The sequence below is a fragment of the Cnephaeus nilssonii genome, assembly GCF_951640355.1.
Source record: "Cnephaeus nilssonii genome assembly, chromosome: 8".
NCBI lineage: Eukaryota > Metazoa > Chordata > Mammalia > Chiroptera > Vespertilionidae > Cnephaeus > Cnephaeus nilssonii.
This window is the reverse complement of record NC_137079.1, coordinates 32,380,493-32,397,519: the sequence shown is the minus strand read 5'-3', so window position 1 is coordinate 32,397,519 and position 17,027 is coordinate 32,380,493. Positions and strand designations below refer to the sequence as shown.

The window sequence follows — 17,027 nt, the reverse complement described above, 5'->3', positions numbered from 1 at the left end:
AAACTAGTTCTATAGGAAAACAAGATTACCTTCTTGATTTAATAAAATGAAGATCACAAACACAATTTTATGTTTAATTTGAATTTTAGAAAGACAAGGCTTAAAGTTAAGCCTGAGAATTTAGGGCCTTTGTGTTTATGCTCTGAATTTTCTTTTCAAGTTGGAAAAATGACAGGGAGTAACATGCTTTATGCATTTGGAAACTCTAGAGAAGTTAAGATGGATTGCCTTCTTCCAAAACACAGGAAGGGTGTGAACTGGATGACAACCAGGTACAATTTGTGGAGGATTTTTTTTTTTTCATTTTGTGGGATTGTCTTAAGCAGGAAAGGTGCTATATTCTTCTGCTTGGGCTGCCATAACAAAATGCTTTAACAGAAATTAATTTTCTCATGGTTCTGGAAACCAGAAGCTCCACATCAAGGTTCCAGCAAAATAGGTTTCTGGTGAGGCCTGTTTCTGGCTTGCAGACAGCCACCATCTCTCATGTCCTCTACACCAGAGCTCTCTGAAGTCTCTTCTTATAAGGACACCAGCCCTATTGGATTGGGCTCCCACTCTTATGACCTTCCTTAACCTTTATCACCTCCTAAAAAGGTATTATCTCCAAATATAGTCACATTGAGCATTAGGACTTTTACAGGTGAATTTTAGGATTATACAATCCAATCCATAATAGGTGTATTTTGGTTGATTTCTCATTTCAAGGAGCCTATGTTAGCTTTGGTTCACAACAAAACAGATACCAAAATAAGATGAGATGTGCCAGAGATTTTTGGGAAAATGCCTGCCAGGGAAAAGGGGGAAAGACCCAGAGAAGCCTGGGAGAGCCTTCAGTACTAAAGGCTGGTGTGACCGCAGTTGTCTTAGTTTGCTAAGACTGCCATAACAAACTACCACAGGCTTGGTGGCTCAGCAGAGATTTATTTTCTCACAATTCTGGAGGCTAGAAATTCAAGATCAAGATGTCAGCAGGTTTGCTTTCTTCAGAGGCCTGTCTCTTTGGCTTGCAAATGCTCACCTTTCTGTGTTTTCACACAGCCACCCTTCCTTCCATGTGAACTGTGTTCTAATCCCTTCCTCTTAGAAGGACATCGGTCTGATTGGATTGGGCCCAGCCTAATGTCCTCATTTTACCTTAATTATTTGTTTAAAGACCCTACCTGGAGAAATAGCAACTAGAAGATACTCTTTGTTTCATTGTCGGGAGAGTAAACAAAAACCTCTGTGGGAGGAAAAAAAAATAATTTTTTTCTAAAGAATAGACAAGTTATATTATACTAGAATATTACACATGTATACAACATGTAGAATTTGTTGTATATAACAACAGCAATTTTTAAATTAAACTTCCTGATCTGATGGCTCTGGTAATAAGGTGAATTATGATCAGTGAAATTCAGATAATGGTATTAGTACAAAATACTAGCTCTCTCTCATACACACACATATACTCCCATAATCCTATATAATAAAAGGCTAATATGCAAATCAACCGAATGTCAGAATAATTGGTTGCTATGACGTGCACTGACCACCAGGGGGCAGACACTCAATGTAGGAGTTGCCTCCTGGTGGTCAGTGCACCAGAAGCTGGGCTCATGGCTAGTGAGCACAGCGGCAGTGGCAGGAGCCACTCTTGTCTCTGTGGCAGCACTAAGGATATTCGACTGACAGCTGAGAGACACCCCCCGCCCCCCACCAGTGCACACATTTTGTGCACTGGGCCTCTAGTCATTCTATAAAATTCCATATGCATTTTAGCTTTTATTTGTGAGAGGCTTTATCTTAAAGCCGTCTTCCATTTTTGTCTGTTGTAATTTCTGGTTGGACTTGCTGATGGAACATCCATTTCTTCATCTTCTCTCTGGTATAATCTAGCAGTTCTATCACTTGGTTCAACTGCTGTACTATTTATATTTCCTCTATTGCTACATCTTGTTGCTTCCCTGTTGTCATCTCAGTCTCTTAATCCTGTAGGGATGTCACTTGTGTGTTTCCTTTTAACTCTTTAATCCCTTAATCTTCTATAGTTGCCTATCTTCACTGTCAGCTGTACTCTAGACTACAGCTTCCAATGTATTAAATATTTCAAAGTTGCTAAGTCTTTTTGATCCGATACAAATAAAAATATTATCTTCTTCTTAGTTTGGGGCTTAAATGTTTTTTATTACACATATAGAATCCCTAGAGAAATTTTATTACAAACCTCTTTTTTATAACCTTAGGTATGTGATAATCTAAAAATCTTTGATGACTTGAAAACACAAGGTTCTACTTTAGCACAAAAATGAAACTTTCCATAACCTTAGGAGCTAAATACATCAGACAAAAATTTGAAACAATGATGAGCACTATATGTGTCAGGCAGAAATCTTGAAGTATTTTTTAGAAATGATTATAAAATGGTGTTTGTTAGAAGTGAATATATGATAGAGAATCTAAGAAAAATGAGATAAGAGTACTTAACAAATGAGACTGAATAATAGGCTAATTTTGGGGAAAAATAAATCAATTTGTAGTAATGATTTTTTATTGACTTAATGTAGGGAAAGGGCAAAGGGTTGTATAAGATTTTTTTACAGGTATTTTTTAAAGTACACATTCCCTCCACCTGGACTTCTGTGAGTTCCTCTGGGTGGTGTGACCACAATATGCTGCTGCATAGCCATGGAAGTGATGAGAGTGCTACAGGGCAGGAAGGGCATTGAAATCACAGGGAGTTTTATTTCATGCCATTAATCAGGTGGCAGCTGGATCAATAAATTTAATGTAAAAAATGCATTTAAATATAGTTAAGTGTTTAACCAATTTCATAAGGTCAAAGTTTTCCTAAAATAGGATAAATGATATTTAATAACTAAATTCCTATCTTAAAGTTGGCAGTGAATCTCAGATTTACAGATTTACCTAACACTTTGCCTCCAGTACTATTTTTGGTAACACAACATCACTGTGACCAAATGTCAAGTCATTCCACTTCTGTATTTACCATATTAATATTTGTAATATGCCATGCTCCTGAAAAGATAGAAACATTTTCTTGACATTTTTTCTTTTTTAAAGAAACAAAACAACATTTAACAGGTAAATCATAGCTCCTAAGAATACATTCCTGAAAAGATAAGAATGTTGGGCAAGGGTTGTCTCAGTTCAGGTATATTAGTTCTTCACATTGCTAAGGACCAATGCTCCAATCACTGCTACACTATAATGCAACCAAGCATTTTATATGTCTTGACTCATCATTCTCATTTGTTTGTAAAATTACAATTTTTTTGTAATTGTAGATTCTGATTAGTTTAACATGGCAATATAGTAAGTAATGTATTATTCATACAGGATTTTAAATTTGCTTTTATAATGTCTAAATTAGAATCAATTTTTAATGTTTACAACATCTAGAAGGGCAAAATATTAACATAGTTCTGTTTTCTACATATCTATATCTATCTATCTATCTATCTATCTATCTATCTATCTATCTATATCTATATCTATATCTATCTATCTATCTATCTATCTATTTATCTATCTATCTATCTATATAAAAGGCTAATATGCTAAGTGTCCCTCTGTCTGACCGGTCACTATGACGTGCATGGACCATCAGGGGGTAGACACTCAATGCAGGAGTTGCCGTGATGCACACTGGCCATTTACAAAGAAACAGCACCACGGACCTGGCACCGACAAAGCAACACTCGGCTTCCCATAAGTGGGACACAGGCCCCGCTACCACCCCAGAGCTATAGCCCACCAAATTGCAGCCTATGCTGCTAAGACCCCATGGCACAAAATGTGGCCCACAGCCCAGCCTAGCCTGGAAATGGTCGCTGTGGGCGCCAGGTAATGATGTCACATAGCAACACCCGGCTTCCTCTCCCTAGCAACTAGCCTCCTTGCAGTTTCTTCAGTCCAGGAACACGACTTGCTTTATAGCCAGGTGCAAATATTTTATACTTTAACTAAATGTCTGTGAGGCATTTTCTCGTGCCTCATCCCATTTGATCCTCACAGAAGTCCTGGAGTAGGTAGATAGGAGACTCGCGGAATCCTATTTTCTTTTCATTAGAGAGAAAATGGAGATTTAGAAAGCTTAGCAACTTGACCTGACTGAAAAGAAATAAGAAATGTTCTCCCTGTGTGATCTACAATAATAATCTGCTTCATGTTGATATTTATTGCTGTGTTGCTGACAATTACCTGAAAGAGAAGTTGGGGTGCTTCACTGGGCTGGAAAAAGTTTAGCTAAATCAGAAAGCAGGTCTAATTAAGCAAGTTTATTCTGTATCTATAAAAGGCTAAGTTGACTTGCACATGCGTGATACATATAGAGCTCTTGCTGGTGCCAATCACACATGTATGTTTTGATCTGTCATTGTCCATAGTGAAGTTGGTCGACACTTATAGAGCAAGGGTGAATAGTGATATGAAAATATTTTTCCTAATTAATTTCCTTTCAATGTGCACAAATCAGTGCACTGGGACACTAGTTTTTAGATAACTGTTGAGCAGTAATCTAAGAAAGTGTGAGACACAGGATAGTGTTTTGACTCTACTTCATTTATTCCTTGCAGAAAAGTTCTACTTCGTATTGTCTGCCAATCTTTTGCCTATTAGATTATATTATTTTAAGTAACAAGGAAAACCAGAAAACCAGTGTGGTATGATTTAAGTAGTATAGAAAAACAGAGAGGGAGAAGGGGAGGAGGGGAGGAGAGACACGGAGCGCAGATCATTTGGTCATTGTGGTTATTGTTTCTTTTAAAATAAGGATGTATTTCATTGAGTCCAAAGACATGGAGGATGTACTTATTCAGTAATCCTTGTCACTTGCTTAATTATTACAGTTTCTAGTCAAACCTCTCTTTTGTATGTTTGTTTGCTTTCTTGAAGCAAGGTGACTTTTGCAGTCCACACTAGTATCTGGTTTCCTATTTAATAAACAGAAATAGAGAGAGACTATTACCACTGTCACATTTCTGACCTTTTGAGACTATTACCACTGTCACATTTCTGAACTTTTAGGGAAGCACGCTCCACATGGGACAGGGTCTTGCTTGACAGGTAGATAAGGTGACAACACAAGAAGTACCCCTTTTAGGACACATGCAGATTTATTTTTAGTGTTTCTAACTTCATTGAAAGGTACCCCTTCCAGTTACAATATATTGACATATCCCTGAAGCCTGACTCATTTTACCCTTGCCTCTGACTTTTTTTGACCTTCTCTTCAAATTTTAATCATGAATTTTTTAACAAAGAACATGAGGAATCAAATTTAAAAGCTCAATATAGATTGAAGCTAAACCAGACTTGGGCACTAGGAAGAGATTTCTTTATACTCTATAAAGAATGATATCCATCATGCATGCCTTATCTTTCCTTTATTTTCCATGAAATAGAAATGTCCGCAGCACCTCTGTGACTGAAGTATTTGATATTCATTAGCAAAACTTAGTTGGTGTGCATAATACTGGATTTTAAAAAAATGTTTAAGAAATAAATTGAAATTTCTTATTTAAAGTATTCAACATGCAAGAATATTAAATAATGTTGATTTTGAATTTGCAGGGTGTTGGTTTTTTTTTTTTTTCATATGAAGACCTAACTAATAGAATTTTTGGCAGCTTCTATGATCATGAACAGTCTGGGACAGGGTGGGCTTACCAGATTTTGTTGAATGCCGAGGCCACTGGCAAGTATTAAAATTGGAATGGATAATTTTCTGAAAGGCAGCATTTATCTGTCTGCCTTAATATGTCACAAGGTACATATTTTTCTACGTGGGTTTCTCTGGGACAACAGTTATAAATGCTTAATGGGGCATATGTCTGAGTATAAAAGAGAAAAATGTACTGATTTAATAAGACTCAAAAGGAAAGGGAATGGTTGAAATAGAAACTTGGAAATAGTAGGGTCAAGTAAAACTAAGCATGTCTGTGTGTTTCTAAAATATGCTTTTATTGATTTTACTGTATTTTTAATTTATCTTTATTGTTGAAAGTATTACAGATGTCTCCTCTTTACTCCCCACCCCCCCACTGACCTCTTCTAGCCACCGCCCCCACATCCCTCCACTCCAGGCTTCACCACACTATTGTCTGTGTCCATGAGTTTCGTATCCTATCTAATAATAGACAAATATGCAAATTGACCATACCTCCGACACACCCACAAGCCATGCCCACAAGCCACGCCCACCATCCAATCAGAGTAAGTATGCAAAATAACCCAAACCAAGATGGCTACAGCCACAGAGAGCAAGGTTTCCTAGGCAACAGAGGAAGCCAAGCTTTCCTCCTGCCCTTGCCAGGCCTAAGCCTCCACTCAAGCTACAAAGTTTCAATTATAGAAGGTAAACAAATTCAAACAAATGGCGGCAGAATGGAGGTTGAGAGAGCAGGCCAGGGTTTCCGCCGACAACAGGGGAAGCAAAGCTTTCCGCACACCCTGGCTGGGCCCACCTGCTTAAGGCAACAAAGTTTCAATTATAATCCCAACACAAATGGCTGTCGGCCTTTGAGGGAACCCCAGGCTTGGCTCCGCTCCAGGCTACAAAGTTTCAATTGGAGAAGGAAAATAAATTCCAGATACTAGGGCCTCTGCTTGGGTTGCCAGGGGGCGTGGCCGGCCTGCAAACCACCACAGGCCCCTCACTCAGGCCGCCCCACACCCCAAGGGACCCCCCACCTGATCCGGGACACCCTTCAGGGCAAACCAACTGGTCCCCACCCCTGTACCAGGCCTCTATCCTATCTAATAAAAGAGTAATATGCAGATTGATCATCACTGCAACACACAATATAGCTGCCCCCATGTGGTCAAAGATCCTGCCCCCATGTGGACACAAGATGGCCACCACAAGATGGCTAGCAGGAGAGGGCAGTTGGGAGGCACCCGGCCTGCAAAGGAGGGCAGTTGAGAGGGACCAAGCCTGCAAGGGAGGGCAGTTGGAGGTGATCAACCCTGCAGGAGAGGGCAGTTAGGGGTGACCAGGTTGGCAGAGGAGGGAAGTTGGGGGCAAACAGGCTGGCAGCAGAGTGGTTAGGGGGTGATCAGGCTGGCAGGCAGAAGCGGTTAGGGGCAATCAGGAAGGCAGGCAGGCAAGCAGTTGGGAGCCAGCAGTCCTGGATTGTGAGAGGGATGTCCGACTGCCCATTTAGGGATCCGACTGCCCACCGGGATTGGGTCTAAACGGGCAGTCGGACATCCCTCAAGGGGTCCCATATTGGAGAGGGTACAGGCTGGGCTGAGGGACAACCCCCCCTCCGTGCACGAATTTCGTGCACCGGGCCTCTAGTATATGCATATAAGTTCTTTGGTTGATCTCTTCCTACCTACCAATCTATCCCTCCTACCTTCCCTCTGAGATTCAACAGTTTAGTGTTTCTGACATTTTTCACTTAGCATAATGTTAATGTTTGTTCATATGTAGCATGTAGCATGCTTTCCTTTGTTATGGCCAGATGATATTCCATTATACAGATATATTGCTCATTGTTTATCCATCAGACATTTGGGTTATGTTGTCTATTGTGAATAGTGCTGCTATGAGCATTCATGAACAGGTATTTGTTGGAGTACTTGTTATAAATAGTTTTGGGTTTATACCTAGGGGTGGGATTGAAGCATCTTTAGACTACTTTCCAATCACTGAACCATTTTACATTTCCACCTATAATCTGAGGGTTTCAGTTTCTCCATTCTCACCAATGCTTGTTATTTTTCTTTATTTTTATTACTAGTAGCCCGTTTGCACGAAGATTCGTGCAATAGACCTTCATTCACCTGGCTGCCTGCACCAGTTTTCTGCCAGCACCAGGGACCCAGGCCTTGGCTGTGGCCACCGCCTTCTGCCTTTTTCAGGGTCGGGGCTTAGCCCCGGGCGGTGGCCTTGGGCTCGGGGGCACCCAACATCCTTGCTAAGGATCGCAGGAGCCGACCCCCAGTGGTTTCCTGCGATCCGTGCAGGCTGCCCACTGGTGCCCAAGGCCGGGAAAGCCTCCGCCCCAGGCTTTCCTGGCCTTGGGCTCGCCGCACCCAGCGGCCCTGCTACCGATCGCAGGAGCCGACCCCCAGTAGTTTCCTGCGATCGGTGCAGGCTCCCCGCTGGTGCCAAGGCCCGGAAAGTCTCGGCCCCTGGGATCCCCGGGAGCGGCGGGAGGGGCCGGGCCACGCCCCCCCAGGTGGCCGATCGACCCCCGGAACCCCCGGCAGGGGCGGGACGGACCTGGACACGCCCCCCAGGGTGGCCAATCGCCCCCCGGGACCCCCGGGAGGGGTGGAAGGGGTGGGAGGGGCCCGGACATGCCCCCCTAGGTGGCCGATCGCCCCAGGCACCCCCCGGGAGCGGCGGCATGGGCCCGGCCACGCCCTCCGGGGTGTAGATCGCCCCAGGCACCCTGGGGAGCGGCAGCATGGGCCCGGCCACGCCCCCCCCGGGGTGCCGATGGGCCCGGCCACGCCCCCCGGGGTGCCGATTGGCCCGGCCACACCCCCCGGGGTGCCGATCGCCCCAGGCACCCCCGGGAGCGGCTGCATGGGTCCGGCCACGCCCCCCCGGGGTGCCGATGGGCCCAGGCACCCCCGGGAGCGGCGGCATGGGCCCGGCCACTTGGCACCACCATCTTGAACTTCTCAACGGGGGATATGCCACCCGGAGTCCCGCCCCCAGCCTCCTGCTGGCCCAATCGTGGGCATAGCGGAGGTGCGGTCAATTTGCATGTTTCTCTATTATAAGGTAAGATTGAAGCATCCAGTTGTTTCCAGAAACCACATTTGTTGAAGGGACTATCCCTTCTTCCATTGAAAGATGGAACTGTTGTTGAAAGAGATCTATAGGTTTATGGATTCTGAATTCTCAATTCCATTTCCTTGATCCATATGTCTACATTATGTCACTGCCATACTGTTTTGATTACTATTGCTTTGCAGTTAGTTTTGAAATCAGAAAGTATGAATTATCCCATCTTATTTTTCTTGCTTTTTCAAGATTGTTTTGGCTATTCAGCAACCCCTGTAATTTTAGTCAGCATTTCATTATTTTTAAGGCCCTTAGAATTTTGATAGGGATATGGCATTAGGATATCTCATGTCCCTTTTCTCCCTTGGATAGTTATTTTTGTTCTCAATGGTATTAGTTGTAGCAGTTTGATTTACCAAAGAATAGTTATTACTTAGTAACCAGAATTTTTAAATGTTAATACTCATTTTTTAACAGTTATGGCAAACTTTTAATATAATCTTTCAGGATGAAGTAAAACAATAATAATTACAAAAAATGTGCAATTCTGATTTATCAAAAGATGAACAATTAGATGAAAGAATACACTAAAGAGTTCAGAATGAAGTCTACACAGGTATATTTATCTGATCTCCTACAAAGATGTTAGTGCAGTGCAGTGGCATGTAAAAAAGAGCATTTTAAAGTTATGTAACATAAATTGACAGTGGATCATATATAGAGAGAAAATAAAAAATGAATCATGTATTTATACTGTGTGCATTCTGGATTTACTGTTCCTGCATCAAGGTCTGAAGAAATACGATGCAGTTAAATTTATGTTGTCATAAAACTGTCACTTGAATTCTGTTTGGGGATATTTAGAGTTAATGATTTAGAATTGGTTTAGGTACAGAGGCCATTCCTGACTCCCAACAGGCATATATACCTTAGTTATATGTGTTAGAAATTCTGTAGAATAGGTGAGTTTGATAATAGCCTTTTTTTGGAATATCTTTTCAGCTGCAAGTCAGTGAGTTCCTTGAAGGGGCAGAGAGAATGGGTTACAAGCAACGTTTGAAGATAAAAATGGCAAATAATTTTCGAAAATATATTCAGGATATTCAGTCACTGATTTGAGAATTGCAAAGCCCTCTATTGTATAACTATTGTATTTCTTCTTTGTCTTTTGTCTTCTATACCCACAATCCACTACATTATAAACTCTATGAAGACAGGATTTAAAAAATACATATATTCTCTCACAACTCCAACTTCTAAGATAGTGTTTAGCACATACAAGACACTCATTGGATTGTTGTTGCATTAGTCATACCTGCTCATTGGGTTGGGATTTTGAGTCAGCTTGGCAATGGGGATCTTGGCCTTTGGGCTTACAACCTCCAGGCTTAAGTTAGATCCAGTTTTTACCAAGTTGGGTAGCAAAGCAGAAATCTTAAACCCATTGCAAAGTAATATGAAATTAGTCTTAACTGCCCAAAGCCTGGTAGGCCAGTGCAGCTGAGGTGGGCTTCTGCCCATTTGATTCTTCAGTGCACCTAGCTGATTAGTCTGTAGTTCTTTTGCTAAGTCTGGAACCCTAATACAGCTCTGACCCCGTACCCAATCCTCACAGGTCTCCTTTTTAGGAGAGTAGCTTGTAGCAACCTTGAGTGTCCCGCTGATGCATGTGGACCTGACCAAATCAGAAGGGACCACTCAAGGTATGACTGAGCAACTCACCTGAATATAGATTTCAGGCAGATGCTCACTGTGAGTTTAAAAGCCTATTAGACCCCCTCAGATATGATGGGTGGGATTGAAACAAGCTAAACAGCCCTTTGGATACTGATTGGCACTGCTGCCCACCCTTCCCAGTATTATAATCACTGAGATGCCTTGGCCTTAAACACTGATAGATGGGCACATCTGGGGCTGACTGAATTTAAGAATTTGATGACAGAACCTGAGCATTTGTATTTTTTTTAAAGTTCTACTAGCTGTTCTACATCATAGGGAGGGTTGAGAATCATTTCCCAGGTCAGGGTGTGTTCTGACCTGAGGCCTTCCCATCTACGAAGACCTTGACCCTCTCCTCTCAGATCGCTTCACTAAACCAAGATTCAGGTCCGATAAGTTTCACTAAATGTATATTTATTGATGTATTTATTGAGAATAAATTGTGTGTTGTGAGGGGTACAGTGGTACATGCAGCAGGAGGGGCCAGAATCTCAGTGGTAAAGCATGGCTGGACCTAGAGGGTATTGTGCTCCAGGGTAAATAAATGGGAACCAGTCTACCACGAGTTGTTAACTGCCACTGCTGGTTCTATTGCTCCAAGAGAGACATTCATGGGTAATTTTGTGAAATTGTTAAATCCTAGCAGTGTCTTCAGTGGCATTTGCACCAGAATCTCCTGCAGTGCTTTGTTAACATGCATAGTTTTAGATCCTATCCCCATACTAACGGATCTGAGTAACTGAAAGTGGGAATAGGGTGTAATTCTTAAAAAGGCAAGAAACCCTGCCTGGCTGGCATGGCTCAGTGGTTGAGCATTGACCTGTGAACCAGGAGGTCATGTCCATAGTCAGGGCAGATGCCCGGTTGCAGGCTAGACCACCAGTGTGGGCCATGCAGGAGGCAGCCAATCAATGATTCTCTCTCATCATTGATGTTTTTATCTCTCTTTCCCTCTCCCTTTCTGAAATCAATAAAATGTACTAAAAAAAAAAAAAAAAAAAAGGAATAGCCCCCAAATATGGAAAAGTTGGCTCTTGGGGGAGAAATATTTTAGCTTTAACATTCATTTGTTGCCCTTCATAGGGCCACTGTACATAAGGAGACATACAGAATATCTATGGAATTACAATTCCATGATGGAGGTTGTGGGTGAAGGCATAGAGAATAATGAAAACTAGATCGAGAAGGAAAGAACTAGTAAAATCTATTTTTAAAAATCCTCAAGTCATTCTTAGACATCCTGAAATTCAAGTTCTAACTAGGGCAGGAAATGTGTATGTTAAGGAGCAAATGGAAATTTTGTGGTGTTAACATAATTTCTATATCACTGCTTTCAGCTTCCCTTCTTTACTGACATATTGATGAGGTAAGATACACCTCTAAAGCATTTCTTAGAGGACTATCAATTTTTATGGAAATTTTCACATCTGTATTTTTAGAAGTCTTCACATAGATGTTTTTGTTATTTAAGGAAAAAAAATGACACTGGCTTTATTTTTTAGTTGTTATTCATTGTAACTTTTTATTTAGAAATAAAACAAAACTTACAGAAAAGTTGGGAAAACAATACAAAGAACTCCCATATACCTTTCAACCAGATTTACCAATTGCTAACATCTTATTATATATTATTGTCTTTTCCTCTTTCTAGAAAATTCCTTTTGAAGAGCTTATAACTAGGACAAAATTTAGCACCCACAGTTGTGTTTTGTTTAACTCTTCCTTTTCTCTCTTGATTTTAAATGTAAAATCTTTGTGTATACAGACCCACCGTCATCATGAGAATTATGCGAGAGCAGTCTTAGTTGCTATGCAATAGAAGGTCCATATCAGCTCACAGGATTGCCAAAGCACTTACTTTTATCAAGTTACTATCATCAATGTGCTATATACCATCAGCACAGATAACTCATGGTAATATCTAGAGACTGAAAATAAATGCTGGTTATCAGGTGGACTACGAGGTTTGGTTATTGTGGTTATAGTGGCGACATTCAGTGGGGACAGCTGCCTCTTTTATTAAAGCTCCTTAGCAAAATTTTATGGTGTACTTTAGTCCATTTTTTTTACCCAAATATCTGAAAATTGGATACTGAATGTTTCTTTTTAAATTTCAAATCATCTTGAAGTTTTGTGGCAGCTTGATGATGAAGCCACAAATATACAATAAATGCTGAATCAGTTCCAAACAGTTATACTATAAAAGGAATCCTAAGCTTCATGATTCTGTTTGGTTCCCAGATGGCTGGTTTTCCTTAGGCTGTTTTCTTGCAGATTTTATTGTAACAGAAGACTCAGAGTAGTGGGGCCATTTCACTCAACTGGTGATTTGAATCATATGATTACAAGTTTGCTATGAATCCATACCTTTTTGGAGAAAATATTTTAACCTAATCCCACAAATTTAGTTAATTATGAGGGCATTACAATGGATCTTGATTTCTGTTTCGTTTCAGAGTTGAAGGTTCACCTTCAACAATCATGTGATTTGAGAGGGAAACTACCTTTCTTGGTGAAGAATACAATCTTTGGAGTTATACGGCCCACACTCAAGTTCTAGATCCACCATGCTGTCCCGTGGCTTGGGACAGCACATAGTCATCAGAGCATTAGTTTCCTTACTAGTAAAGCAGTGACAATTATGGTAACTACAATGTGAGTTGAAAAATTGAAGTAATTATTATATTTAAAGTACTTAGAGCAGTGTCAGACCCTAAGTAGGTGTAAAAATGCTCAGTGTGTGTTAGTTTTATAAAGATGTGCCACTTTCTTTTTAAAAATTCTGTTATAAATGAATTATTACACAGTTTGCATTTTCTTCATTATATCTTTACTAGAGGCCCGATGCACGGAATTCATGTAAGAGTAGGTCCTTTTTCCGCGCCCCCCCCCCCCCCCTGCCCCGGCTGCCGGCACTGGCTTCCCTCTGACACCCAGGACCCAGGCTTCCCTCCGGCTACTGGCAGGCACCTGGGACCTGGGCTTCCCTCACAGCCCCGGCTTTGTCCGGAAGGTCGTCTGGAAGGACGTCCAGTCTAATTAACATATTACACTTTTATTATTATAGATATCTAGGTACCTTAGGATGTCCCGTTTTTAACCCTTAGCAAAGGCATGGAATTTAGCTCACTCTCCATTGTTTCTTTATGTTGTTAATAGTTGATTTTATCTTATTGTTGAGTTTCCTCCTGAGATATCCAGGGGCAAACCAGTCAATGTCCAGGTTCTGAATGAGTTCCACCTGGCAGTGTAAACAGCTGTTTCAGAAAATAGGCCTTCTTTCTACGAATCTACGAAAATAAATGCTCAGAGTTTTCACGGTAGGCTGATATCTGGCTGGATGAAGGAAGGGCTGGGGCTTAGCCATCTCTATCACTGTGGCAAGAAGGAAATTCTGGAGTTCTTGCCTGTAGTGTCCTCATTCCTGGACATTCTTGGAAAATGTTCCTCATCCACCTCAGCTGCTGCCTGGAGTGTCCTGGAGCTTACCCTGCATCCCCTGGTAGCCAGTTGTTAAAGTTTCAGGAATTTGTGGGTCCGTTGTGAAATAAACTTATATTAAAAAGTTAGCATATAAACTTACAACTAAGTAGATTTTATTTAAAACAAAATAATACATACTTAAATCTTAACACTTCCTAATTAGTTCATCACATTTTTCTCTCATTTATGCTCGTGAAATTATTTACTTTTTCTGTGTCTGTATGGTGGAAATGCCACATAATTGTGAGGTATGTCACGTCTTTTCCCAACTATGGGTTTAACAATATCACATGAGTAGCTTAAAATCAAACATGGTGGGAAGGATTGCACCACAGAAATTGAAAACTACAAATCAGGGCTTGATTTATTTTTTTATTGATTGTTTAGAATTGATGAAATGATGGAGTAAATATTAATGATGCAGGCTGTATTTAAAAATGTGTCAGTAGCCATGATGTTGTGAATAGCACAAAAATGCGATGAAATATGATCATGTTATTCAAAATCTGTTGTCTGATTCAGCAAACATGTTGCCCAGATCATTGATAAATAAATAATGTTCTGACATACTTCATTGGTTCACTTTAATCTTACTCAGGGCTCAGCAAATTTTTTATGTAAAGGGCTAGATAGTAAATATTTTAAACTTTAGCTATGCAGAATCTATGGTGCACAGTATTCTTGAATTTTTTTTATTGCTGTTTTATTTCTTATGTATCCTTTAAAAATGTAAAAGTCATTCTTTTCTCAAATGCTATACAAAATCAGGCCAGGGCTGGATCTAGCCTGCTGCCTATGCCCATAGTTTGGGACCCCTGGTTCTTACACATTAATGTCAATGAAAATACTAACCAGACATCAACGTCACATTCATTAATTGTACCCATAGATTGCCTGTTGATCCAAGAGTTCAGTAAAATTTAAAAAAAACACCACATTTTGTGAGAATCAGTTGGCTATGTGGAATTTATAATAATTAGTATTATATATTTAATGTTTTTAATTGTGAACTGCACAGCCTTTATATCAGTAACATGTGTAATACATTCATAAACACATATTTGTCTATCCATCTATCTTTCCCTCCATCTATCCATTTATCTCCACATCTAGACATCTATATCTTCATCTCCAACTGTCCTTGGGCATTCCCAGCACATTGCTATTGTCCACCCTGCATCTGTGGAGATTACCTTCAATGTTCTGCTCTTTATAAACTGGATTCCCTGGACATGGTAGCTCAGCCCCACCTTGGCAGTTAGTGCTGCCTTAGGTCCTTCTCTCTGCATTCCCATTAAGCCACAGGCTGGGTAGTCCATTCTTTAAACCCAACAGCAAAGCCATGCACCCTCACTGCAGCCACCCCTCTGGGATGATCCTCAATCTACATTTAAACAGAAAGTGAGAGCAAGAGACCCTCTCTAGCCTTTGTTGGACCCTCTCTTATTGTCTTAGCTCATGCTGCTGTGGACTGGGGGATTACACAACAAACAGTTATTTCTCATAATTTTGGAGGCTGGGAAATCCAAGATCAAGGCTCCAATAGATATGGCCCCTGGTGAGACCAGTCTTCCTGGTTTGCAGATGGGTGCCCTCTCCTCTGTCCTCACGTGACCAGAGAGGGAGCTCTGGACTCTTCATCTCCTTGCGAGGGCACTAATCCCATCATGGTGACGCCACTCTCCATAGGTAGTTATTGGCAACAAGGGGGTGTGGTTGATCTTAGCCTTGATCTCTAATGACACTTCTTTGCTCTTGGTGATCTTCCCCACTTCTTCCATTGCTGCCTTCCAAGTCTCAGCCTTCTGTTGTTTTCTTGGCTCTCATCTCCATTTGAACTGATGACTGAAACAAGATGACCAAAATCTTTAACCCTTTCAATGTCTTCAGTGTCTGTGACACAGTTTTGTAGTCATGGTTTTTGTCTTCATGTTGTTCAGATGCAGTCCTGCTTAGCACTTTCTTCTTTCACTTTAATCAGAAGTTGTTCAAGTCATTGCTACTTTCTTCCAGTAAGAAGGTGGCACCAGCATATCTTAAGTTATTACGATTTCTTCCAAGGCTTTGCCTTCCAAGGACCTTGCCTTCCTGGACTTTCCTAATGGCAGAGAAGGAAGATACCCAAGTCAGCAAGGAGATGTACCATGTGATGTCTGGTTACAGTTGATCCTGTAACTTTTAGGTCAGAGTGTGGAAGAAAGATGTATTGTAATTCTCTTCTCCTCTTTCATTCTTTCAGCGCTTCGACTGTTGAAGGAGGGGGTGGACCCCCACACTCCCGTTTCCTCAGGAGGGTCCTTGCTCCATCTGGTAAGAACTGTGATGACCAATATAAGTGTGGGTGACACCAAAGACAAGGAGACTCAATTATGGGGTCAAAACTCAGTAGCAAGATGTACAATCAGTAGACAGATGATCAGAAAAAGGATGTTTCAAATTAAAAGTCTTTGATAGTAAATTTATATTTATTAATTACTTGCATTATAGTTTGTAAATAATACGTAGCAAATGGAGTGAGAGTCTTTGCCCTAAAGAAGATGCCTTTGTAAATGAATAGCATTCAACAAATAAGCAAGAGAATATTGTATCAATTACAGAGTATTAGGCAATCATCCTTTTATATCTATTAGTTGTTTTTGTTCCTCCAAATAACAGTACTCTGCTTGTGGCCCAGCTCATATACATGTAAATAAAACTACCTTACGGTCTTTTGGAAACAAAACGAGGAGATTAAAGTGATAAGCTAGATGGGAAACGCTTTATTAATTCTTGAGTCAAGGTGAATATATTGCCTTTGTATACTGTTACACATAGGTTGTGAGTCTAAGATGAAGGGGGAAGCTGGACCTGAAATACATGTAAGAAAACCTGGTGATGCCCAAAGGAACATGGTTCTCAGGGCTGAGCCTCCTTTTCCTGGGTACTGAGTAAACAAAAACAAATGAAAAATTGAAGGTTGCCAGAAAGACAAAATTGCAGGGTTTCAAAATGACTTAAATACTGAAAAAGGCAATTTAGCCATCTGAAATGTCAAGTGTGAGTAGGTTGCTCTGCAGTGTGCACTGTGTTTTAGGCA

General features: G+C 40.9%; 1 protein-coding gene across 1 annotated transcript in view; it reads left to right on the top strand.

The window, feature by feature from the left end:
* The window catches only part of MYO16 (myosin XVI), a gene marked incomplete at its 5' end in the record, with an annotated part of 447,953 nt that overhangs the window by 48,577 nt on the left and 382,349 nt on the right, over nucleotides 1-17,027 (top strand). The window contains one exon of the mRNA XM_079779480.1: nucleotides 16,191-16,261. Coding sequence (XP_079635606.1) covers nucleotides 16,191-16,261 — 71 coding nt within the window. The remainder of the gene's footprint in view (nucleotides 1-16,190; nucleotides 16,262-17,027) is intronic.